General features: G+C 40.6%; 1 protein-coding gene and 1 long non-coding RNA gene across 4 annotated transcripts in view; one reads left to right on the top strand and one right to left on the bottom strand.

The window, feature by feature from the left end:
- Window positions 1-20,876, bottom strand: part of TPPP (tubulin polymerization promoting protein) — a 60,511-nt gene extending 39,635 nt beyond the window's left edge. Inside the window, exons 1-5 of one of the 2 annotated variants that reach the window (XR_015797761.1) lie at window positions 20,678-20,876; window positions 19,909-19,980; window positions 16,533-16,607; window positions 14,763-15,112; window positions 4,475-8,575 (exon numbers count right to left, since the gene is read on the bottom strand). Coding sequence is in view for 1 of the 2 variants with exons in the window: in XM_088150209.1 (XP_088006335.1) it covers window positions 4,118-4,419 (302 nt within the window). In the remaining variant the exon portion in view is untranslated. The other variant, XM_088150209.1, reaches the window with a different exon arrangement.
- Window positions 20,877-20,955: 79 nt separating this feature from the next.
- The window catches only part of LOC112543046 (uncharacterized), a 65,612-nt gene continuing 61,006 nt past the window's right edge, over window positions 20,956-25,561 (top strand). For both annotated transcript variants that reach the window (XR_015797763.1, XR_015797762.1), the window contains exon 1: window positions 20,956-21,029. This is a non-coding gene — a long non-coding RNA (uncharacterized LOC112543046). The remainder of the gene's footprint in view (window positions 21,030-25,561) is intronic.

Here is a 25,561-nt window from a genome sequence, read left to right as displayed (position 1 = left end):
CCACTTCTGTGAAGTGCCTAGCCAGCAGGTGATGACACCATATTCTCCGGTTCCATCCAGTTATATCTCTGTGTTAGGCAACAAGTCAGCTCCTTGATCTAATATCACTGTTCCAATTAGGGAAAAAAATAGGGGGCTGCTCATTTTAGATACCTAGGGAGCTTGGCTGAGCTAAGAATTAAAAGGGATGTGTATAGGAAATGGAAGATAAATGTAATCACCAAGGAGGTGCAATAGAAGTAGCTAATATCTGCAGGAAGTAGAAAGGCTTTTAGCCCCAAATGGAAGCTAAAATGAACAAAAACTGCAATAAATAATAAAGTAGGGAGGACAGGAGAGGTGGGCTTGGTGCTATGATAAAATTATATGATAATAACAAGTAATAGAGAATGATCAGAGCTCCTCAGCTCCTGCTTTGCTGCAGTATTCTCTCCAAAGGGGAACTGTGTTCAAATGGAAACAATTCATATAATGAAGGAGTGGCAATCCAAGAAGAAAGTGATGGTTAGGTAGCACCTGGCTACCATGAAGAAATTTAAATCTTTGGGACTAGATCAATTAATCAATAGTGGACAAAACTCTGGAACAGATTATTAAACAGTTCTTTTTTCTGAACATTTAGAAAAGAATGCATTGCTTGACAGGTATTAGCATGGGTTGATCAAGAATAAACTCTGCCAAACCAGTTTGATTCCCTTTGCTGATAATGAATAGTTCAGTTGACCACACATTCACTTCAGCAAAACATTTTACATCTCCCATGAGTTCTAGCAGAGAAGATAGTGAAATGTGGGCTATGATATGCTATCATTAGATGGATTCAGAGCTGGTTGAATAATTGTACCAAACAAGTGTATGTCAGTGGCTCTGTGTCAAAGTGGAAGCATTGAAGGGTGTCCCTCAGAGTTCCATTCTGCAACCTGTTCAACTTATTTTTAAAGATTTATAAGAATCACAACAAGATAGAACAATGCAGAAAACAACAAGATGATTTCATTGGGATAAATACCAAGTCCTACATTTGAGTACAAAGAATCAAAGGCAAGAGTATATAGTAGGACTGAGGAGAGCAGTCCATATGAAAAGGATCTGGTGGTTCAAAAGCTGAACATAAGCCAGTCATTGTTCCTTTTTATTCTCCATTGGTCAGACCATATCTAGAGTATTGTACCAGCTTTGGGCATCAGATTTTAGGAAGGATATTGGTAAACTAGGCTATATTTAAAGGACAGCAACCAAGATGGAAAGAGACCTACAAGAAAAAATCTTTGAGGAATGCTCAAGATTGCAGGGAGATATCCAAAGAATGGATATTTTTAGCCTGGAGAAAACAAGATTGCAGGGAGACATGATAGATGTCTTCAAGTATCTTAAGGACTATCATGGGACAAACTTTTGCAGAGTTGTTCCAGAAGACAGAACAAGAAACATTGGGTTTGCATTTCAAGAAAGTAGATTTCAGCTGGCTTTCAAGAAGAATTTCCTAATGGTAAGAACAAATCAACAATGGAACAGACTATCTTGGGAGATTCTGGACTCTCCTTTGTTAGAGGTATTTAAGCAGAGCCTGAATCACCATCTGTGAGAGAAGCTGTAATACTGGATTCCTGTAATGGGTAGGGGGTTAGACTAAATACCTTCAAAGTTCCTTTCCACCCTTGCATTCTATGATTCTGTTACTTCAATAAAATCTGTTTTATTTTCAGACTAAAATATAGCATGGGTGGCTAATTTATTACATTTTTAAAAAAATTTACAAAGATTTATATGCCACCTGATTCACCAGAAAATTTAGGACTTTTCAGAACTAATGGGAATGGAGAATAGTCTTATCCATGGGAACCTTGGTTACAATTTAATAATAAGACTCTGCAAAAAAGTTCCAAGTTCAGATAAATCTTTTCAAGTATTCTGAATTTGGAATTAAACTGTCCATTTTCTGAATTTTGTCCTAACCCAGAAGCATTTTTCCTAAGCTTGAGACAAAATTAGACTATTTCAAGCCATGTTGCTCCTTGTGTTTTAGGTTTGTTGATTTTTTAAAAATGCAGACAGGATCAGCCAATAGGCACTGCATCTACTGCACTTGGCTGACAGTAACATGAGGAGGGGGACGCATGATCAATTTATGCTAAACATTTTGTTGGAGATTGCAGCCCATCATAGGCATCAGTTCCTAACCACAATAATACCAAAATAATGAAACATGCATTGTGATGTCATGATAAAGCTTTGACCTTTGGTACTTGTGTCACAGCATCACACTCAAGTACATAATGGGCAAAGTTTGCATTGTGATGTCATGACACACGTTTTGTCTCTTCTTTTCCCCAAGGGGGAGGGGGGAACCTACGCTACTCACTGAAGTTAATACTCCTTAGAAACTGCTACTGTTTGCAGTATTGTCTAAACATAAAACATACTGTATATTTTAAAAATTCATTTTCTATTAAAGCATTATGGGAGGTAGGATTTGATTAGGGAAAAAAAGATAAAAAATGAAAATAATCCAGGATAATATATAAGCTTTGGGATGAACTTCATCCTAAAATAACTTCAGAAATATTTTTTGATCTATTGATCTTTTAAAAAAGCAATGAAATATTGTAGCAAGAGTACATGTAGGGAAACAGTCTTTTTTTGTGCCCTTTGTTGAATAAATCAGTAAAATTACTTTCTAACTTTTTGAGAAAGTTTAAATAGGTAACACCATATTATTTACATTTATTTGTTTGAAACAAACCAACTTTTCTCCCTCAAATATCTAGCTCACAGGAAAAATTCTGGAGTTTTTCTTCCACAATCAAATGAATAATGAATAACATAGTCTGGAAAATGTCATTTGCATATATTATACATCTGATATAAAATAATATAAAATGAAACAGCCTTGCCCACTAACTTTAATATGCGTAATGAGACTTAATTTATTTACCCTATATGTTAGCCTTTCCAATCTCATTCTGGTTACTCATTCCACTCATCTAATTCCAAATGCATGAGGTGGAAAAGCAAAATATATTCTTTGGCTCAGCTTCCTAGGCTTCATTCCAACTGCCTATCCCTGCAGCCCTTCACTGATGACTGAGTTATCATGCAGACTCTCATGCAGACTCTCCAAGCCATTTAGACTGAATAACCTTTTTCTCTCTAGTTTAAAAATGAAAGCAGTTCAGCTGATACAGTGCATTTGATTTATAAATACGGAAAAATGCAGAAAGAAATTAAACATCCTTTATTTGTTAGTAAAGGGAACATAGTAATGTATCCTTCTTGAACCAAATAACTGGACATACATTCACACAGTATAAACATTTTTAAAATGTGACAATTTTTATGATAAAAAACTTTAAAAGATGCATATGGCTATGAATATAGTTTATCTGTTATTCTCAAAAAGACTCCCAGCAATTTACCATATTTATTGACAGGAAGACAGGTTTCCTCCCCAAATAATTAGAAGCTGATGCAAATAAAGGAATGGTCAGAAGTGCAGATGACTCCAAACCTGCAGTAGTCTGTTGCTTGGGAGGCATGGTTAGGTTGGTAAATTTAATCCTTTTGGTAACATCCAAACTAGGCTTTTCCCCCACTTTCTTTCTGTGGTCCAGTTAATTCTTCCCCTTGCCTTTCTGTTTCCTTTTCCTTCCCAGTGCAGCTATTCTTTCTCTCTTAACCAAATTTTTCAATTTTCTTTCTTCTTCTTCTTGGCTATTTCTGTCAAAGGTGTGAGAAGAATGTATGGGGGTATGTTGGTGCTGTGTATGTCCATGCAAGAGAATATTTGTGTGTGAGAATGGACTAAAGAGATCACTTCATTGTATAAATTATCTGTCTATCCAACCATCCACCCTGCCTTGTCCTGCCTTTTTTGGAGTGTGGCTTCCAGCAAGCACACAGTTACTATACTGGAGAATTTCCAGGATTTGTTTCAAGTGGAGCTGGCAGGTTGAGAAACTGGAAGATTTTTGTCTATGCTGTTGTTTGGGCATTTGTTCTTGTTTATTCTTACTTTGGGGAAGGGAGTCTTGTTATATTCATTTACCTCTCAGGTAAATGTGGTAAACATTCAAGGGGAAAAATATCAAAAAAGGCCAAGGGAGAAAATGGAAATTACTTGATTTTGCTGAAGATAATGTCAACATCTATGAGGGTCACATTGTTGTTATCAATCACGTGGCAATCCTTACACAACTTGGACCAATTTTTCCCATGCATCTCCTTTCCAGTGGCTCTTGTATCCCCATGGATAGCAAATTTCCTGAAAGCCTCTTCAAGAGTACTTAGCTCTGGCCTCCTGGCCTCCTCATAGCAATTGGACTCACAGGATAACCCTTTAGCTGCTTTCTCTTTTGTAGGGACTACAGATGACTTGGGGGACATTTTGCTTGCATGCTTGCTTAGCTGGCTGACGTCCATTATGCTAAAACTTGAGAAGAGGTAGGTGATCCTCTGTAGAAACCTGCTTGTATTAAAAAAAAAAAAGATATTCAGATTATATTTTAAAATATATAGTACTCAGTTTTGGTATATAAAAAAACAAACCAACTTTGTTTTTCCTCTGTTGAAAGTGTTGAAAGAAAGCGTTGATGTTTTGTGATTACTTGGCATAATCTGCAAGTATCTGCAAATGTGGTGAAATAAGGAAACTGAATAGACTGTATTTGTTCAGGATGTAAGTGAAGACCTATTGTTGAGCATTTCCCTGACAGCATAGAATCTTCCCACCAAGAGTCTGAAGTAGCACATCTCACTCTAGCACCTCATACTGTTATTGAATATAAATATAGCCCTTCCCATCCCAGATCAAACACCACATGTTTTTCAATTGAGTAGCTTGCTCATAATTAAGTGATAAGCAATATCTATGAAAAATACTATTTATTGTTAACTTTATATTTTTTGTGGTAATTTCAAAGACAGCTTCTCTTTTTAAAGTTGAATTATAGATGCCTGAAAAGGAGGCTGCAATTCGTTTCCTGTTAACACAGTAAGTTGTTTACAGATGCCTATGCTAGGCAAAACAATGTGAGGAACAACATAGGAAAAAAGAGGACTGACTGACTGACTGTGAATTGCTGACTGAAATACAGTAAATGCTAAAAGTGGAAACAGAAGCCCTGTTCTTGCTTTCAGTATTTTTTTTTTAATTCCCACTGTCTGTCACATAAATTTCTCCAATATGCAAGGGAGGAAATTCTGAACAATGGTACTCTTACATGTGCTAGCAAAAAACAGTAGGGGAAGGTGTAAAAGCTGCTTATATACTTACTGACTGACTTTCTAAAAGAAACCATAGCACCCACTCAAAATCCCATAAAATCTGTTTCAAACATGCACAAAGTGCAAACCTATTTTAGCCAAATTATGAACATGTAACATTTGTGACCCTGAGGTGATCTAATTTTAAGAGGTGGTCTGGCAAATAAATCCACCAACATGACTAGCTTATAACGATATTTCCAGCCTGCCCTTATAGACAACATCCTTATTATAAATAAAACACTAAGTTTTCAAAACTCCCATGTCTAGGTTTTCAAAAGCCCTATTGTCAATTGCCAGAATTTTAAGGCTAGTAATTATTTTAAGTACTACTACATTATATGATAATCAGAAGTGACACAATCTACCTAAAGCAAAATAGATCTTAAATTCAGAAGAAAGGAATTCAGATTTTTGACAGGCATTAGAGATGTTAACTTTCTCAGTCCTGACATCATAGATTTTAACTGGATTTCACAAGCCCTAGACCTGAAACGTGGCACTTGTAAACCATCCTCAATTTAAGACAACTAATATTCAAGTTTAACATTGAGAATCCAGATTTTAAAAAATATAATGGATAATCTCAGTGTATTTATATGAGTCTGTGATGATTCTGATAAATCTGTAGCCAATTGCTTTTTCAGAGCTTCTGTTCAGAAGACGATTATTTTCTAGATCCTGCCTTGCTCCTGGAAAACCAGATAATGATGAAACTTCCTTTTAAGAGCCTTATTTGTATCATAAACTCTGCCTCTTTTTGAAGAGGAAATATTTCATTATGTTCTACCTCACTATAATAGGATTGGTTGTTGCCTCAGGTTGTGTCGGACCCAAAACAGGGTTTTTGCCCAGAGATGACTGCCAATAACTTCACCAGACATGAGAAACCATTAGAAGTTTCCTTTATTGTTGCGCAGCAGTAAAGGGGCTACCTCTGTCAAAAGAGGCACCCCGAACACAAAGAAATTGGGTTTTTTATACATTAAGTTCAAGAAAACAGAGTCAAAAGGAAGGATAATGATTGGTTAGGAGCCTCTTTATGACCTTGTGTGTCATACCGGTGCAAGCTTAGGTCATTATGGTGAATGACTGCCGATTGACATCTCGTTTATACAATGCTGGGAAGTCTGGTATGATTGACATCTCGTTATCACAAAGAGACAATATCCAGGAAGGGTCATTGAGTTAGTTTACATTTATGTAGTATCTCTATCATTAGGAAGGGGTACCTTCAGGGTGGGGGGATTATAGGCTAATTGCTCTGCACTTTGGGAGGTTTCAGTTATGGGTAGGCTGGGAAGGATCAACTATAGATTCTTGCTTTCCCACGGGAATCACACATACAGTATTTCTCCATTTCGTGCCCCTCATTTTCCCCGCTTTGTTCCTTGCAAGACTTCCAGTTTGTAACAGGACCACCACTAGCTCCTACATATTTACCACTTCCAGCTTTCAGCATCATCATTTTGATGTTAGGAATCCAGCTGGGGCACAGCCTACAAACAAGTGGTAGGCAGTGAAGGAAGCAACATACCAGTATTCCTACTACCACAATAAACAACAGACCTACAAACAGTTTCTTCAGCCATCCCCAGCCTGGTAACCATGATGTGAGGGATTCCCATAGGTCATGGAAGGGAATAGAGAGGGCAGTTTGAGTTATATTATGGAATGAATCAGACTGCTGTATAATCATTTTGATGCAAGAACCTGACCTTGATGGCTAACATAAGTGCCACAGCTGGAGTTCACAAAGGCACACACATCACCTTGGCTTGCTAATAACATATCCAGAGTTATTCTATTCTGGAGCACCACCTGCAAGACTGAGTCTATTTCAGCCTGTATTTTACTAAGAGCATCAGCAGTGGCTTTTGTAAAAATCTCAAGGGACGCAGAAATGTTTAAGAGGGCATATTCCAACTCCACTACCCCAACTGTGGGAAATACCCATCTGAAAAAGGTATTCATTGGGGAGTCCCATTCAACTAGTGGGTTGTGGATGGATCATCAGTATCAAGATGCAGGGGGCTTGGTTTGCCTGGTTATGTAAATGTCAGGATGAATTCTGACAAAGCGCATCAAGACCCCCAATGAGCACATTCCATACCAGCTGGGGATAAGAACTTGTAAGCCCTATGTCTGCAAATCCAGAACTTTCCCGTTTCAGAAATCCCAAGGGGGGAGTCAATATAAGTGACATCCTCACACCCTTTCAGATTCCCTGCGGGGTGTCTCTTTGAATTAACAGGTGGTTGCCTAGCTACACAACAACAGTTTCTGTTCTGGATAAGTTTAGTAAAGGTGCATACATTGACTACTTGATCCTTGAATCCTTCCGGGGGGTTGTATGCTAGCTTGGGGTTTGAGTCAGTACAGGTTAAGGGTACTCCGACTAGAGGGACACCTTCCAGAGTGTGAGTGGGCAAGTGGGTACAAATCCAGCAGTTTCAAAGTTTAAGGTTATCTGTCACTTGGGAGGACATATTTACAATGTAATTATCTTCCCAACTATCCTGTTGGTCCTGATAAACTGCCATTCCAATTCTCCCTTTCTTTTTTTTGATTCCATTCCTTGCCTATATTGGACATTATGTATGATCACAGGATCATAAGGATTTACAGGGAGCTGGCTCTGATTTAGGTTTTCTACAAAGGATAATATTTGCTTCCTACCTTTGAGGAAAGTGAAATGCAAAGTTCCTTCCCATCTGTGGTGATGGCTGATATTTCCTGATGCTTACACCCAGCTCTTTCTCTGTAATACTGACAAGTTAGGGTTCTAGAAGGTGGATAGGTTCAAAGTGATCTACCTTCTTGTCAACTTCTTGGGTATACAGAGATTTGTTTTTGTACCAAGAAGGGCTTGTTAGCGACTGCATGGGAAAGCCATAGGGTTGCAAGGTAGAGGTGTGTTACACTGAAGGCCATTCTTATTATCCCTATTCTCCCAATCCTGTTTCCCCCCTTTGTTAAGGTCTGAGTATTGGAAAATTGGGTGTCACATCATTTGAACACTTAGTCCACCCATCCACTAGTGTCTTTTGAAGAGATACTTCAGTCCTCCCTCTCCTGGGTCCACGGGCTGTATGGTCCACTTGTCTTCCGGGGGTTTGGCTTTCTTCAACCTGGTATGGTGAATCCAGTTCTTCAGTTTGTCTACTTTGACCACTGTAGGCGTTGTCAGCAGTACCTGGTAGGGTCCTTTCCACTTGGATCCAAAAGGTTCAGTAGTCCAGGTTTTTACTAGCACATAATCTCCTGGGCTAAAAGGATGTATTGGGTGATCTAGTCCAGGTAGGCAGCTTTCCTGCGAGTACCGAGAAAAAGAGGAATTCACGGCAGATAGCTGTTTGACATAGTCCTTTACAAGTTCATTTCCCAACTGGGTCTCAGGTATCCCTCTCCTCTTGAAGGAAAAGGGTCTCCCATATAGGATCTCAAAGGGTGATATTTTAGTGCGTTTGTTAGGGGCAATTCTCATTCTAAAGAGAGCAATTGGAAGTGCTTGAGGCCACTTTAGGTGGGCCTCCTGGGCTATTTTAGAGATGATCTGCTTTAGTATCACATTAGCTTTCTCCACTCTCCCCAAACTCTGAGGGTGATAAATGGTATGAAAATTCCATTTTATCCCGAGCTGCTTACAAACCTCTTGCACCACCTTTGATGTGAAGTGTGGACCATTATCACTCCTGATTTCCTGTATTGGGAGGCCGAATCTTGGGATAATCTCTTTCAATAGTGCCTTTGCCACCTCCTGGGCCTTATTGGTCTGACAAGGAAGGGCCTCAACCCAGCCAGAAAAGGTGTCAGTCAGGACCAGCAAATATTTATATCCCTGGCTTTTGGCCAGCTCGGTAAAGTCCACCTCCCAATTTGCTCCTGTGGATACGTTCCCCTAATTTGGACTCCAGAGGCGCTGTCTGTTCCTCTTTTGGATTATTAGCTTGGCATGTAGGACATTGTCCCACTACTTGAGAGGCACAGGTATAAGCTCCTGGAGCTACAAAGGCTCACAGAATCGAGTTAGCTAGTGCCTGAGGTCCCATGTGAGTTCTTCCATGGGTCTCTTTCAGAATATGCCACAACACTGCTCATGGCAGAACAACCTTATCCCCAAGCCTCCACCACCCTTGTAGGTCTCTCTCTACCCCTTCCCATTTTTGGAGCCTCTCAATTTCCTGTGGTGTGTATGCAGGCTCCCCTGGGGGAAGAGGCTCGGCAATCAATGCCAGCTGTTTGACTGTCTGTTGCAAGGCTGCTGCCTTTGCTGCTGTGTCAGCCCGCCTCTTGCCATCTCCTATTTTAGTATTTTCCTTTGAGTGTATTTTCCTTTCACATGCACAATAGCCACTGACTTGGGCAAATGTATTGCCTCAGGTAGGTGCAATATCTGGTGTCCATATTTTACCTCTTTATTAGCTGCTGTCAATAGACATCTCTCCTTCCAAATCTTCCCAAATGGTTGTGCTATTCCAAATGCAAATTTGCTATCCGTGTATATAGTTACCATCTTCCCTGTACTCCACAGCAGGGCTGTTAATGCTATAACTTCGGCTACCTGGGCTGAGGTCCCGGGGGGTGGTGGGCCTGTGTCAGAGTCTGCAACACTCAATTCCCAATCCAAGTAAATCTTCTGGAGACTAGACCATTCCAGTAAAGCTTTCTTTATTGAGAAGAAGCATACAGCATTCCATGGATTGCTGAAACTGAAAACCCCTCTCTGCGGTTTCCCTCCTTTCAAGTTCCAGTCCCTCTCCCACCTTCCCTTGGATCTCTTCTTGGTCTCACGCCTGCACAACCTTGCAAATTCCTGATAACTCATTAACATTCCATCTGTCTCTAACTGTGTACCTAAATTTCTCCCTCCCTTATTTTATGGCAGGAATGAGCAAGCAATATACCATATTTTTCCGACAATAAGACGCCCCCATGAACAAGACGACCCCCACTTTTCCAGCCCAAAATTAAAAAATCAATATTTTAAAGATAGTGCAGAACACATTTTTATTTAGTAATTAGTTAACATTTACCTGATACACTCGGTGGGAGGAGGTCCAAACCGTCTCTCTGCAGCTCTATTTCCACGCTCTTTTGCATAACTGATTACATTCAAGCACGAGTGAAACTGCAGATAGCTTGTCTCTGCAAACAGCCTTCCTCTAATTGGGTTGTTCAGCATCAGCTGACGTCAGTTACATCAGGCTTGTGATTGGAGGAAGTCTGTTTGGGAGACAAGCTATTTCACTCGTGATTGGAGACTAGCAATAGGAAGAAGCCTCTCTGCAGAAACAAAGTTTGGCAGTTTTGCAACCGCGATTCTCGGCTGACTTCCTTGAATAAGACACCCTTCAGTTTTTAGGGTAAGGATTTTAGAAAAAAGTATCATCTTATAGTTGGAAAAATACGGTATATAATCTATATAAGGTAACATTCTTAACAAAACAAACACCTCTACTTTATGGCCGATATAAGGAAACATTCTAACTAGGTCAATAGCTCTAATAAATCTAATAGTTGACACCAACTGATAGTTGATTGATCGCAAGGATCCTAACACCCTGCCTCAATTACTTCCCATAAAGTCACCACTGCATATATACCAGTTCTACACAATTCATGACCCTGCCTTCAAATCAGTTTCTGGGCAAGCTGGTATCCACATCAAACGTGATGAATAATTCAAAACATTCCCAATCCTCCACCAGCCCAAAATGCCCTCTCCGCCTCACCTCTCCTCTCCTCTGCAGCCCGTCTAGGCTGAGGGGGTCACAAACAGGCAGGTGCAGCGAGGCACAGCGAGGGAGGGGAAGCAGTGAGGCTCGCACCCTGGCTACCACCAGCCACTCCAGCAGCATGCAGGGGGTTCTTGCGGAGTGGCAGAGTGGGACCCCAAGCAAGCCAAGTATGGGGCAGCGAGCGGCTGGCAGTGTGGCTGTTGTTCTCTCTGGAAGAAGGTGGAGAAGAGCTGCGGCTTTGCCTGCACGTCTTTGCTCTAGTTAGTGGGGAGGGTGTCTCCCTCGCCTGGCGCTTGCTTCTTGGGATGTCGATGGGATGTGGGGCACGGAGGGAGAATAATAGCGAGCGTGAAAAATAGATTCCCCTCTAAGCCTCCCTGACCAGAGCATGTGAAGCGACCTCAAGGCTGGAAATTGGCAGAGCAAACAGGGAGGAGGTGCTTAAAAGGCTGATAACTTTTGAAGCCTAATGCCTTTGCTGAAGGCTTGGTAGCCTATCAGTTGCCTTCCTCGCTTCTCTGCCAAGCCTGCATGCTCCTCTGAGAACCTCTTTCAGGCCAGCCTTTCGGAGCTACTGGGCACAGTTTTAATTCTGAGTGGATGCCGTGATGGATACCCTCACAAAACAGCTGCGGTGGGAGTGTGGCCAGTTGTAAAACTCCTGCTTCTTGAAAGTCCAGTGGATGACGTTGCTCCCCACTACCCTCTCGAGCCTGTCTCCCTCCTGCAGTGCTTGCTGTCACCTGGGTTACCTTCCCCTCCCCTCTCCTGCAGGTGGACACATTTCTAAACAAAACTGCCACTGTCCACCCTTTTTAAGAAGGCCTGTGGTGTTTACTTTACAATGCACTCTTATCGATAAAGGCAATGCTAGAGCTTTGTTTTGCTGCATGCCAACTCCCCACTTCCTTTTGAAGTTAAAGCACTTTGTCCTGCCAAAACAGGCTACTGGGTGTTCCTAAGACCCCAGCATCTGGGTAAGTGTCCCCGCTGCTGCTCCTCCCCTCTCATGCAGAAAAAGGGAGAAGGGCTTTTCCAAATCGGGGAGTCCCAATTTGGCTGGAGCCTGCGAAAGCAGTGTTTTGATTTCCCTGAAAGCTCTTTCACAGTCCTTTGTCCATCGAAACTCCTCTAAGTCTCCCCCCTTTAGTGGCTTCCTAGAGGGGCTTTGCCACAGCAATGGGGTAGGACTCTCAGGCACATACCAAAACTGATGCGTCACTTTCTTTTTACCAAGTTGACATTCTACAGCTTGCAGCAGAGGGGCAGCCATAGCATTACCAGTGCCCCCATTACCGAGACCTCTTCTGAGGTTTTTTCAGTATTGAAAGAAGAGTTTAATACTGACCAGGTTGCCCCGGTACCCACTAAAGCTGTGCACCTTTTGTCCCCTATTTGGAGATTTACATAGGGCTCGGGGACAAATGATAGATGGAAGTGCTGACGGCCTTGACTCCCCTATTTTCCTCAGAGAACATCCCTGTCTCCAGCCTCTATTGAGGGCATTCCCATGGGAAATAACCTAGTTTTCCACATTGGAAGCACTGTCTCCCTTCGCCACTCCCCATGCCGTGCCTTTCACCTCTATCTAAGCCTCCTTGCCCTCCTCTTCCATGGGACCCTCTACTCCCCCCCCCACTTTCTGGGCTGCTCTTGCAATTTCGTGTGTCCCACATATACCTTATAAGCAATCTCTACTTCATAAATTTTTGATAAATTACAGTGGAACCTTGGGTTACGAACGCTTCTGTTAACGAACTTTTCGGGTTACGACCAGCTCCGGCCGCAAAATTTTGCTTCGGTTTGCGAACTCCGCCTCGGGGTACGAACAGGATACGCGGCCAGTTTCCCTGCTGACACGCCTGTGGGCGAGATCGCGGTAGCGAGGAGACATTTGGTGAGGCTTGTGGTGTGTTTCATGGCATTTTGGAAGGTTTTTGGTGTGCTTGTTAGCATGGCTCCAAAGAAACTGCAGAGCAGGCTTGGCAAGAATAAGGCTTTGAGCAGTGATGTGCTAAAATCCATCACGGAGAAATGGAATGAGTGCCAGGATTTCTTTGAGAAGCACCACCCCAACAGAACTGTGACAGAGTGTTGAACATGATGAATGACAACGTGGTCTCTCATTTCCGGAGGGTTATGCAGCACAGGAAAAAACAACTGACTTTAGACAGGTTTTTTCCCAGAACTGAGCCTACAGCTAAGAGGCAAAGAAGAGAGGAAACCCCTGAAGGAGATCTCTCCAATGTCCTTTTGGAGGGGGACTCTCCCTCCAAACAATAACCTCCTCCCCACCCGCCTTCCTGTCCTCCACGCCAGAAGTCGCCTCGAGCAAGGTTAGCATTCTCCCTCTTCATACTGTGCTGTACTGTACTTTGTTTCATGGTTTTGTGGTTTAAAAATAAAATACATATGTTTCAGAATGGATTAACCATATTTACATTGAACCTTATGGGAAAATTTGCTTCGGGTTGCGACCAATTCGGGTCGCGACCAGAGTCACGGAACGAATTAAGTTCGTAACCCGAGGTACCACTGTATTTACTTTCGGAACTCCTTGTTTCAGTGCCTGCACTATAATCTGCTGGTAGGTCTGCAGCCTCTGTAGGTGTGCACGATCCTGTTGATTCTAGTTTGGATCGTTCTCAGGAAACAAGGCTTCCACCTCTGGAGCAGCTGCCGCTGCAGCTCCCACCTATTGATTACCTAAGGCTGCAGCTGCCCTCCTTTTGGCTATTTTAGTTCCCACAGCTATGACTAACCTCCTTTACTCACTTGTCAAAAACACATTCAACATCGTCTGTAGGTCTCCCCAAGCTGGGTTATGGGTTCAGATTATGGATGACACCAATTCAGCCATTTTATTAGGGTTTTCGCGATATTACTTTTCCAAATATACAAATCAGTAGTAGAGAAGGGAGTGTAAACAAATACCATCTCGGTCCTCCCCATCCCATCAGGTATTGGTGTCTGCCTTAACAGGAATAACCAATGCTGAGGGTTTACTGACTCCCCGCGCTTTGGGTTCTCCCCATAACCATTATTCTTTCCTTGAAAGGTGAGGGTCAGAGGTGACCTTTCATCACTAAGGGGGTTTGAAAAAGAAGGGACCAGTGAGGGGTATAACTGCGGGGGTGAAGGATCTTGCTAAAATGAGCATAGGGTGGAGGGACCTCCTCCTTTTCTTCCTGCAACACCAGGGCATTAGGTTTCTCTGCACTACCCTGTCAGCCTCATCTTCCCCTTGAATCACAAAGATCCCACACTTTGTTCTTACTGATTCATCTGTAGCCACTTTTTGGAATACAGCTGCGTACTTATCTTTAGGTTTCCCCAAATAATCCAACCTCCTTAAGCTAGCAATTTCACTCAGTTTAAAACAGCTGCCGACCAGCCACCTTTGCCCATTGTCCAAAAGGTAATTCAGCCATATGGAGGCGCACAAGTGACTTAAGGTACCTGTAGTTAAGTTCTTATCTCCATGGGTTAATTCACAAAAGCTTTCAACCACACCTTCCAGGGGGGTGCAAGGGAATTGAACTCTTTGTGGCTTTTTTCCTGTGCTCTTGGTCTGGCCAGACCCCATTTTCGGGTGACTTCTGTCAGGGATTCAAACCCCACCCCAGGGACTCAAACCCCAATTACCTGGTGCCTAACCCCTGGGGTGTCAGACCCCAGGCCCGGGTGACTTGGGTAGGGACTCAACCGCCCTCGCCAGGGATCCTGCCCAAACCCTGATTAGAGGCAAATGCTACTCACCCTCATCTCTCTGCCACTGTTTCCAGCAGTCACCTGTTCACCCAGCCATGCTCTCAGTCTCCATCCCTTGCAGTGACCCCTTGGGCTCTTGGTTTCTTGATTTCAGAGACTGTTCCAGTGTTCAATGACACCACACTCTCGAAGGGACTGAACAAAAAAAAATGTTCGGGGCCCATCTTCCCATTGATAGTGTACTGGCGCCGAAGTCCGAGCTGGCTCCTGGCTGGCTCGCCAAAATTGTTGGACCCAAAATGAGGTTTTTGCCCAGAGATGACTGCCAATAACTTCACTGGACACGAGAAACCATTAGAAGTTTCCTTTATTGTTGCGCAGCAGTAAAGGGGCTATCTCTGTCAAAAGAGGCACCCCGAACACAAAGAAATTGGGTTTTTTATACATTAAGTTCAAGAAAACAGAGTCAAAAGGAAGGATAATGATTGGTTAGGAGCCTCTTTATGACCTTGTGTGTCATACCGGTGCAAGCTTAGGTCATTATGGTGAATGACTGCCGATTGACATCTCGTTTATACAATGCTGGGAAGTCTGGTATGATTGACATCTCATTATCACAAAGAGACAATATCCAGGGAAGGGTCATTGAGTTAGTTTACATTTATGTAGTATCCCTATCATTAGGAAGGGGTACCTTCAGGGTGGGGGGATTATAGGCTAATTGCTCTGCACTTTGGGAGGTTTCAGATATGGGTAGGCTGGGAAGGATCAACTATAGATTCTTGCTTTCCCACGGGAATTGCATGTATAGTATTTCTCCATTTCATGGCCCTCACTTGTCCTAGAAGCTATACTTGGCACAGAATGCTACCACTTGCTTACTTGTGAGAATATACCTGCCAGTTTTGAAGCAATGATATTCAAGTGGTATACTTCGCACTGGGAAGGGTGGATTAAATGTTCTCTTTTGTCTCTTCCAACACTTCCACTCTATGATTCTGTGACACACATATTCCATCTGGCACTGCAATTCTCAAACTTTGCTCTTACCCTTCTCTCATGTATATTATTTAAATTAAATACATTATTAAAAAGAAACATGCAAATATTCAAACTATAGCTTAAAACAGTATTTCTTACACTTTTTGCTCTCAGGATTCCTTCCCACTTTTAAAAATTATGGAAGACCCCAAAAGAGCTTTTGTTTATATGGGTTATATTTACTGATATTTACTGTATTAAAAATTAAAACTGATACATTCATAGAATGTTTATTTACTGAATCATGTATAAATAACAATATTAAACCCATTAAATAAATAAAATACTTTTCATGAAAAAACCTTATTTTTGTCAGATTCAGCCGGCGCGGCATGGCTAGGGACTTGCCCAGCTGTGCTTAGTCAGTTTCACTGCCTGAGCGCCAGCAGAGGAAAAGGGGAAGTGAGAAACCGCGAACTGATTAATGGGCCAGCCAGTGCCGCTTAACTAAACCACAAGTGGATATTTTGTGTCAACAGCAATTTGCCTCGGGCGCTGCAAAGGGGAGAGCAGTGGCTCGGAGGCAAGCAATCAGTGCGTGATTGAGAACTCCCGGCTTTGTGCGCAACAGAAAGACCCAATGAAGACAACAACCACATCTTTGATAAAAAGCAATCAAGAACACAAAAGAACTGGACTGAATCTGCCATTTGAGTGAAGGGGGGGATTACTGCGGGTAATCTGTAACCAAGCAACAGGGGCTAAGCGCGGGAACGGGGGGACTATAAATTGTGCTGTAAGATGTGCCAAGCCAATCCTGGCTTTGTCTGTACTTACTTATGTTACGCTTGAGTAAACTTCTTTGCTGAACACACGTATCACGAGAGTTTCTCTGAGACGAACGGGGTAAACCTTACAATTTTAACAAATAAATAATAATGAAAAGAGTGACATGGTTTTACATTTTTGCAAATATCTTCAATATCTGGCAAATAATTTTGATTTCACAGACCCCTGAGAGGGTCTTGGGGGACCCCCAGGGGTCCTTAGACCACACTTTAAGAAACACTGGCTTAGAGGATGAAAGAGAATATTAAATCTGGGTCTGAGGAGCTGAAAAACATTCAAGACAAAGGCACTGGCAAAATGCTTTATTTTATGTCCATGTAATTGACTAGAAGGCATGTTTACCTTTATCTGTGAGATGCAAGGTTCATTGTTCCTCCTGGGCATTATAAAGCATTGATTTTGATCTATTTTTTAAAAATTCTTAATAGGTCTGTTACTTCTATAACATTCAGCAAAATTTCCACCACCACTTTTAAATTTTACTTCAGGAAAACAGTTTTTTGAGGAACAAGTTTCAGACTTCACAATACAGGCTTCTGAAATGTGCCCCACCCCCCATATTTCTAAACTACAAGACAATGTTGATGTATCCCTTCTTGTAAGTGTATGAAGACTTAGGCTCTTGTTCCTTTTTTGCTCATCACTAGTGTTAAAATCTGCTGTCCAAAAAGTTTTTGTCCACTGCAGATGTAAATGCTTAGTACAATACCCTTGTTATAATTATGGCATGAGTACATAAATTTGCAGAGGTAACTACCAAACATCAGTCAATAATCCTGATCATAACCCTAACCCATTTGGTAGGAGAAAAAAGCGAGATAGCCAAAATAAGGGGACATAATGAATTGATGTACAAAACTCACTGGCAGGCAAAAACTTTTTGGTGGGGAAACGTAGACTATGATGAGATTACTGCCTAGTAGAACTAGCCCCCAAACCCCTATTGACTAAACTGAGGAGCTACCATTATCTGATGTGTTCTAAGCTCAAAAGAAGGAATCCAGGTTAGATAAAATCTTGAATTGCTACCAGGGAGGCCAGTATGTCCCCATGAGGATATATAGTTGGCTGCTCCGCAAACAGTAAAAAGTGCCATTGTAGAAGGAGGGCCATGTTTATATTTATTTATATAGTTATTTATTTGGTAAATTTATATTTATGGTGGCAAAAAAATCAGGAGTCTAGTAGCCCCTTTACTGAATAGCAAATGTTATTAAAAGACATAAGCTTTTGTGAGCTCCAGCTAATGCCTTTTAATAACATTTGTTAGTCAGAAAAAGCGCTATCAGACTCATCCAGTAAAAAATGGGGTGTCAAGTTTTGACAATAGAGTCCCAAGTGCTGCAGTTACCGTGGTAAGTACTGCATAGTATATAGATATTGAAACAGCTCACAAATATTCCTAGCTAGATCATTAATATTAAATAAAAATAGTTAGCTGGATTGTTTGGCTCTTTGACGGCCTCATAAAAATACTAATATAGCCTATTATTGTAGTTCATGTCTATATTAGAAATTATAGTTCAGGGATTAAAAAGGAGTGAGCAAAAGAGGGATTTCCTGGGTCAGAGAGTCAGGCAAATGCCCTAGCAGACCGATGTGGTTGTGTAATATTTTTCTTAATAAAGTCAGCTGCTGTATATAAAGGCTGTTAAACTTCCTTCAGTCTTACTGGTTCCAGACCTCACATAACAGAACAATGTCTACAATGATTAATGGAAAAAATGTTTTTATCAATGTTTTTGTTATTGTTTTGCAGAGTTGCCAGAATGCCTCCTAAATTGGCCACCCCAAAATGCATTTCTTGGTAGTCATCTCTTTTTATCTAGGAATCTGCATTGGCATTAACGGTTTGCTGTCAAATTTCAGGGATGGCACTATTTTTCCATGTAACAATGCTTGTTTTGGCAAGCTCAGAACAATTCCCAGGAATTAGGACTGCTTTGGCAATTGAGGAGGCTAATACATCATTTGAATGATAACAGCAATGCTCTGTTACATTCAGTTGTGCTGAGGAAGAGCCAAAAATGGCTGAAAGATGGCACTTTCTGACTCACCTACCTACTTCTCAGTCATTGGGTTCTCACTCTCTCACCTCAATACAGGTCCCTCACTCGTCTGTCTCGCTTACTCATTCATCTCTTTGGTCCTCTCTTGCTTTCATCCCTTTGTTACTTGCCTTTCTCTCATATGCCTTTCCCATCTCTCTAATTCATCTTTCTTTCACACACATTCTCTGTCATTCAATCTCTCACTTATCTATCTGGTTTGCTGGTTCATCTGTCCAACTTGCCTATTCCTCATCTGTCTCTTGTGCTGCCACTTGCAACAACCCTTGCTGTGCTGCTCCCTCTCTCTCAACTGTTCACTCATCTCTCTTGTTGCCCATGCTCTTTTCACTCTCTCATAGGCTCTATTTCTCTTGCTCTGTCAAAACCAAGGGGATTGGGGGCACTGTTGACAGGCATAGGCAGATGGACTGTTTCAGGCACTAGCAAACTGAGCTGCCTGTCAGTCAAGCATTTATTTAACAAGGGGCTAGCAGTCTTCTTAACCTATATCATTGGTTACAAATCATGGTTAATGGCCTCATGCCTGGCCTCACAGAGACAAATCCTCTGGCTTTAGATGACACAATAAGGCATGCCACAAATTTACTGTATGAACATAGCAAACATGCTGTGTAAATCCACTACTGCTATTTGTAAGTCATATTCCATTCATTTTGCATAAACCCAGTAACTGTGGCATACCACAGTTAAGTAAATGTTTGCATAGTGCAGTATGTAAACTCAGAAGAAGCAAACTTCACAAAGTCTTAATTTCAGAATATCTTTCCAGTCCTCATTACAGGAAAATATTTTTCTTGGGACTGACCAAAATGACCCAAAAGAACATGCAAGCTTTGGTGTTCCCCAAAATTCTTCAGCAGACAAGATGTTACAAAAAGGAGGGGCTGGAAAAAAGCAAAAGCATCCAAAAATTAGGCCAAATTATTCTGCCATGAAGTCTGTGGTTTGAAAACAGCATCAAGAAAAAAACTGTAAACTGAATACATTAATCATGGGAGAATATTTTTAGTGTCACATTACACCCAGCTTTCAGGGAGAAAGAATAATATCTGATCCCTGTTGTACTGAAAACACAAAGGCTGTTTGCCCCGGATATGTCTCCTGTCAGAATTAAATATTAGTCTTTTTTACAAAGGTAAAAAACTAATTACATCAAATAGTGTAGTGTTTACCTAATGTAGTCATCATTTTAAAACAATACAGTGAACATTTACCAAAGGATATCTAAGACAAAATAGTGCACAAAAATCGTTATTAAAAAAACATAAAAATTATCCAATCCATTTACTCACTTGTTAGGACACTGAAAATCAGAAGAAAATGTATCGTATTGGGCAATTCAGGACCCTTCTTTCTAGACACAACTAAAAAGAAAGAAAAGATAACCAATAGATAACTGCTATTGGCACTGACAGAGAATGATTGCCAAGTTTCTCTGGAGAGGCATGGGTGGAGGAAGAGACTATCTGAAGACCTAACTCTGGAGATGGTTCTAATGCTGGGGAAGGTGGAAAGAAAGAGAAGATGACTGATGACAAGCAGATGGACTCAGCTACAGTGGCGATAAGTGCACTGTTGGAAGGCCAAGTTAGGGACAGATCATCATGAAGAAAATCTATTTGTGTGGTCTCTAAGTGTTGCCTCTAACTTGATGGCACATAATAAATCAGTCAATGCTTATGTTTCTATATTTGATTGTATTTTCTTTGTGAATGGCTGAGAGTCCTGTGATTGTGGCAGGATATACATTTTATTAATAAAAATAAATAATGCTGTAAGTACTAAAGCAAACTTCCCCATTCTGATGGCCTCCAGTTATATTGTAATTACAGCTTCCAGATTTCCACTACAGCATGGCTAATGGCTGGGAATTCTGGAAAGTACAGTGACTATATATCTGACATTCAGAAAACTGGGGAAAGCTGATGGAGAATCACAGGTGAAACTTCACCACAAAGAAATCTTGATGCCTTAACTATACAAATTCTAAAGATTTCCTCATATACAGTTTTTGCGGTTCCGCTATTGATCTCCAGGGCTAAAGAAGTACCCTTCGCTTACCTCCAAATTTCAGCCTTAAAAGAAAATGAAGCTTATTTTCTGTCAGATCCAGTCCTCTCTTTCCAGCTGACGGTCTTGATTTTTAAGCTTTGGGCATTATGAGCTCAACAGGGAAACAGTTCGATGTTCGATGTAGCCACTCAGCTGAGGGGCATCAAGCCAGGCCCGATCTTGCACTATTTGTGAGAAATGGCTGCAGTACCGCCCACCATTTCTGACACCCGAGCCAGCAACTTCAGTAGAGGCTGTCCCCGCGATGCAGAGTAACGCGCGAACTACGGGACGCTTGTTGCCTTACATGGCGCTCCGTAGCAGTTCTACAGCAGGGAGGAGGGAGCCGGTGTCCGGGCAGGTAAGGAAGGGGACAAATCAGTCTTATCGCCCGGTGAATAATATGGAGATATATCAGTGTTTCTAAATTATGTTGTTATTTATTTTTAAATGTCTAGTATGCTCCCAAAAGTGAACAAAAATCCACGAAATGCAGTATATGAATATCGCAAAAGCGATAAAACAAAAGCTTCTGTAATCAGTCCTCAATACCTGCTTATGTTTCCGCCTTCTCAAGTCATAGCTATGTACTGTAGAAGTCTTTACCTAATGGTAAGTTCTTTGATAATGCTTCTATAAGACTGTTAGTGCCAATAAACGATTGTTCTTTTCCTCTAAACCAAGATTTACTCCTAAAATGCAAATTTTATTAAAAGGGTAATTTTAAATGATGATGATGATAATTATACATTTCCAAGACTGCAAGTTTAGCAGTGGAGATTACCAAAAAATGTAAAATAGGTAGTATTAAACAATAAAGCACTTTTAAAAAAATAGGCTTTCCTGACCATTGCCATTAATACCATGAGAAATTATTTTTCCAATAATTTATACATTTTATATATTCTATTATAGAATACAGCACTTCATTTTAGTTTTTTTTAAATAAACACCTTATAAAATATGTCTGTCACAATCATGTGTCCTGTGGCATAGTAGGTACAATCACCTGCCTGCAAGTTCAATATCAAACTAATGCCCATCTAAAAATGGAAAAATAAGGGTATCTGCACCTGTAGAGCCTAAGTTACTCTTTGGCCCTCTAATGTTATCTGTGCCAGCCCTTCACTCCACCATACTCAAATGGATCCCCTCACTGTTTAGTATTTGGGGTCTCAGAACTGGTGATGTATTGCCTGGATGGTCATTATTTGGGGTGCTTCTTGGATGCCTATGAAAATCTTGGTTTCGGGCATGGCATGTTTGAAGTGTCATGCAGCAGAAGGCACCATTCAAAGGAAGGCAATGATATCCCTCCCCCTAAAGCAAATGCGCCTTCCATTTATGTCATCTCATAACTTGAAGCACTTGGTCCCCATGATATATGACCTTCTGCAAACATTCCCAGCCCCTGTAAACTCTCTTAATGCTTCCTATTCTATGAGGAACAGTTATACAATTACAGAGATTGCTTAAAGGGCAAGAGCCACAGAAATAGTTAGCAAGTAAGATCTGTGGTAATTTGAACTTCCTGTTTAAGGCAAAAGGAAAAATTATATATATTTATATACAGAGAAAAGTCTCATAATTTTCTTCACCTCACACAGAGTGGATCCTTCCTTCCTTCCTTCCTTCCTTCCTTCCTTCCTTCCTTCCTTCCTTCCTTCCTTCCTTCCTTCCTTCCTTCCTTCCTTCCTTCCTTCCTCTTTTTCCAAAAAGAATCTATGCCTTTTCCCATCACACCAAATCAACAAAAGCAGCCCAGTACTGTAAAGGAAAGGAAATTATTATTTTTTCTCTCCTCCCTTTCTATTTCTCTCCTCCTAAACCAGAAATCCTTTCCTCCTTTTTTCACCATAAAAGAAACCTCATTCTTTATTCCCAAATTAAGATCTGTCCTACAATATACTCAAGAGCAACTTCTCAGCATATGTATGTGTGTGTGTGTGCGCGCACGCATGCGTGCATACACACAAACATTACATCTTTAACCTCTTATATTCTTTGTTGTAACAAGAAGCCTTAAGCCTTTTTCCCCTTCTTTGGTTTAGCAAGAAGCTTTAATTTTACATTTTTGTTTAGTTTTATTTTTTTGCTTTCCTCTTCTATAGCTGAACTCTATGTATGCTCCATTAAGTGAATAAGTTCTCAAAATCCTTTAAACTTCCCCACCTTTATTTGAACTCACTTGCCTTCTCTCACTGAACTGAATATAATACATTCCTCATTTGTTATTAACTGCTAATTATTTTATTGTTTTGTGTATCATTAGCCTCAAACTTTCTTTGTACTACTTTCCATATACATGGTCAAGATATTGGCTTATCCAGTGTACTAGTGGTCTCAAATACTCCTTAATGATTGGTTATTAATTATAGTATTGCTTTTTAATTTACGGAACATATAAACCTCTTTAATAGCCTGTAGTATTAAAGTCCAAACAGAAGTGGCTTTAAGGGAGACCTTACTTTGTAATATTTGAGAGTAGGGATTTTGGATTATTTCTCTCAGCCATGTAGTTCTTGCTGTACTCAGTTCCTTCTCACACTGTCCCTTCCTGTGAAAAGTATAAGGAGGACCCAGAACTGGCTTCCTAGGCATGTCAGACGCACTTCTATTGATCCAAATGTTACTAAGCCTTAATAAAATATATGCTGAGTAACTGAATTACTTTCATAGTATCAACTAGCAACTGGAATTTATAATTTTTTGGAATTGTTATATTTAAAAAAAATAAAAATCCAGATTTTATATTATGTAACTTGTAAATGTAATTTCCATCCCCTTAAAACTCATAAAACAAGCATTATCTGATATGAGTGTGGAATTTAAACTTGGAGATATGCCCTGTGCAGATGTTGTGAGAAAATACTAGGCTTTATCTTTTCAGGATGAGGAATGATGTCAACAGTAGTTGTTCTAACAAAGAGATCTATAATAAGCAGTAAACATAACCCAAACAACTGAATAACTGAACAGATTAGGAAAGAGCTGAGATTTTAACACACTTCCCTTCCCCCTTTCTTTTAGTTTACTGGTTTGGTCCAGAAAAAAATATATTTCAATTTGCAAAATCAAATTTAAAAACTGCCACTAAAATATACTTTTTCTTTCTTCCTAGCATTTTGCTTTTAAAAAATTCTACATCAAAAGATTGTATAGCAGAAGTCAAGAAAGAAATGATAAGGTCTGCAGGAATATGTATCTTGGGAAGGGTCTGCAGCTTCCTCACCTGACCCTCATGGATCAGGCACTGCAGATGATCTGTGTGGTGGATAGGAGTGAGAGTGCAAGAACAAGAAGCAGTAGGGAGCAATCAGTGAAGCTAAAATTTCATCTGGTAGAATTCTACCCTACCACTACATAAAGGACAGTGATTAATGTTGGTTGTTTTGTCTTGTAGGAAAAGTGGAAACCCTGATGAGAAAGGAAGTGCTACACCTTAACATGCCCCAAAGTAAACTGTTCTGACAGTACCACCTGCTGACCTTAATTGAGGTCAAGTGAAGTGAAGACAGGCTATTGGGACAGAGCAAATTATGCCTGCATTCCTCTGAGAATACTTGCTGATTGGGGGAAAGTATGTTAAAGCAGTTGTCTGGATATGCCCTTGCAGGTTACTATGTCTGCTTCTAGGGTAGATGCCATCTTAAAGGAACATTAATGTGATGCAGTCATCCCATAAAGAGATGCAACAAGTGTAATTCGGGAAATCTGTATTATCAGCCAAGTCCAGATAAGATGTATAGTCAATCTGAATTTAAGTAACTGTTAATCAGTTCCTCTTGATTATAGTTTTTTATTTGCTAAGCAATTAGTAGAGTATGCTACAATTATTAGAGCAATTGTTAGAGTATAGAGTTTTCAAGAGAGACCTGTAGAAGGAAGAATAAAGTGGGACAATTATTTCCCATGATCTGTATGCTCTGTTCCTGTTGCTAAATCCCCAAATAGTCTTTGCCTTTTAGCAGCTCCTGTTCAAGTTGTGATCTACTAGAACACCCAGATCCTTTTCACATTCACTGTTGTCAAGCCAGATCTCCCATCCAATACTTGTTCCTTTAATTTTTTTTCTTCCCAGATGCAGGATTTTACATTTCTTCCAGTTAGGTTTCATCCTGTTCATTTCAACCAACTAATTCAAACTTGCCTGAGTCTTTTTGAATCTTCTCTTTCTCTTCTAAATAGTACCTTCTCCTTCTAGTTTTGTTGCAACTTCAATTTGATAATCATTGCCTCAAACCCTTTATCCATATCATTAATAAAAATGTTGAACAACACAGGCCCTAGGACAGGGTCATGGTTATGTCAGTACACTTGATACTACTCTTCAGTCTGATATGGAGCAATTAGTACTCTCTGGTTGTGGTTGTTCAGCCAATTATGAATCCATCTTAAAAGTTTTATTTTCTAGCTTGTATTTTACCATTTTATTAATTAGGATATCATGACAGATTTTGTCAAATGCTTCTCTGCAATAAGGGTGCATAATGTCCATGGCTTCACCCCAGTCTGTTAAGCAAGTAACTCTGTCCAAAAAATGAGAGTAATCTGGCATGTGACAAACCCATTCTGGCTCTTGTTAATTGTTGCATTCCCATTCAAGTGCTTACAAACATGCCTTTGAATAATCTGCTTGAGGAACTTGCTCAGAATAGATGTGAGCTAACAGATTTCCCAGGTCTTCCTTGTTCTCTTTTTTTTTTAAAGATAGGGAACCTAATTTGTTTTCCAGTTTTCTGGGATATTTCTAGTTCTCCAGGAGTGCTCAGAGATTATAGTTAGCAGTTCTGTGATCATTTTCACTTTAGTACCCTAGAAATACTGCAGAGGTGTGGAGATGTGAATTTATTGAAACTAGTTAAATTATTATTTCACCTCTCCTTGTCTATT

Source organism: Python bivittatus, unplaced genomic scaffold (genome assembly GCF_059951505.1).
Source record: "Python bivittatus isolate LINGU-HERP-01145 unplaced genomic scaffold, Pbiv_v1 ctg000610_np1212, whole genome shotgun sequence".
NCBI lineage: Eukaryota > Metazoa > Chordata > Lepidosauria > Squamata > Pythonidae > Python > Python bivittatus.
This window is presented reverse-complemented; position numbering and strand designations above follow the sequence as displayed.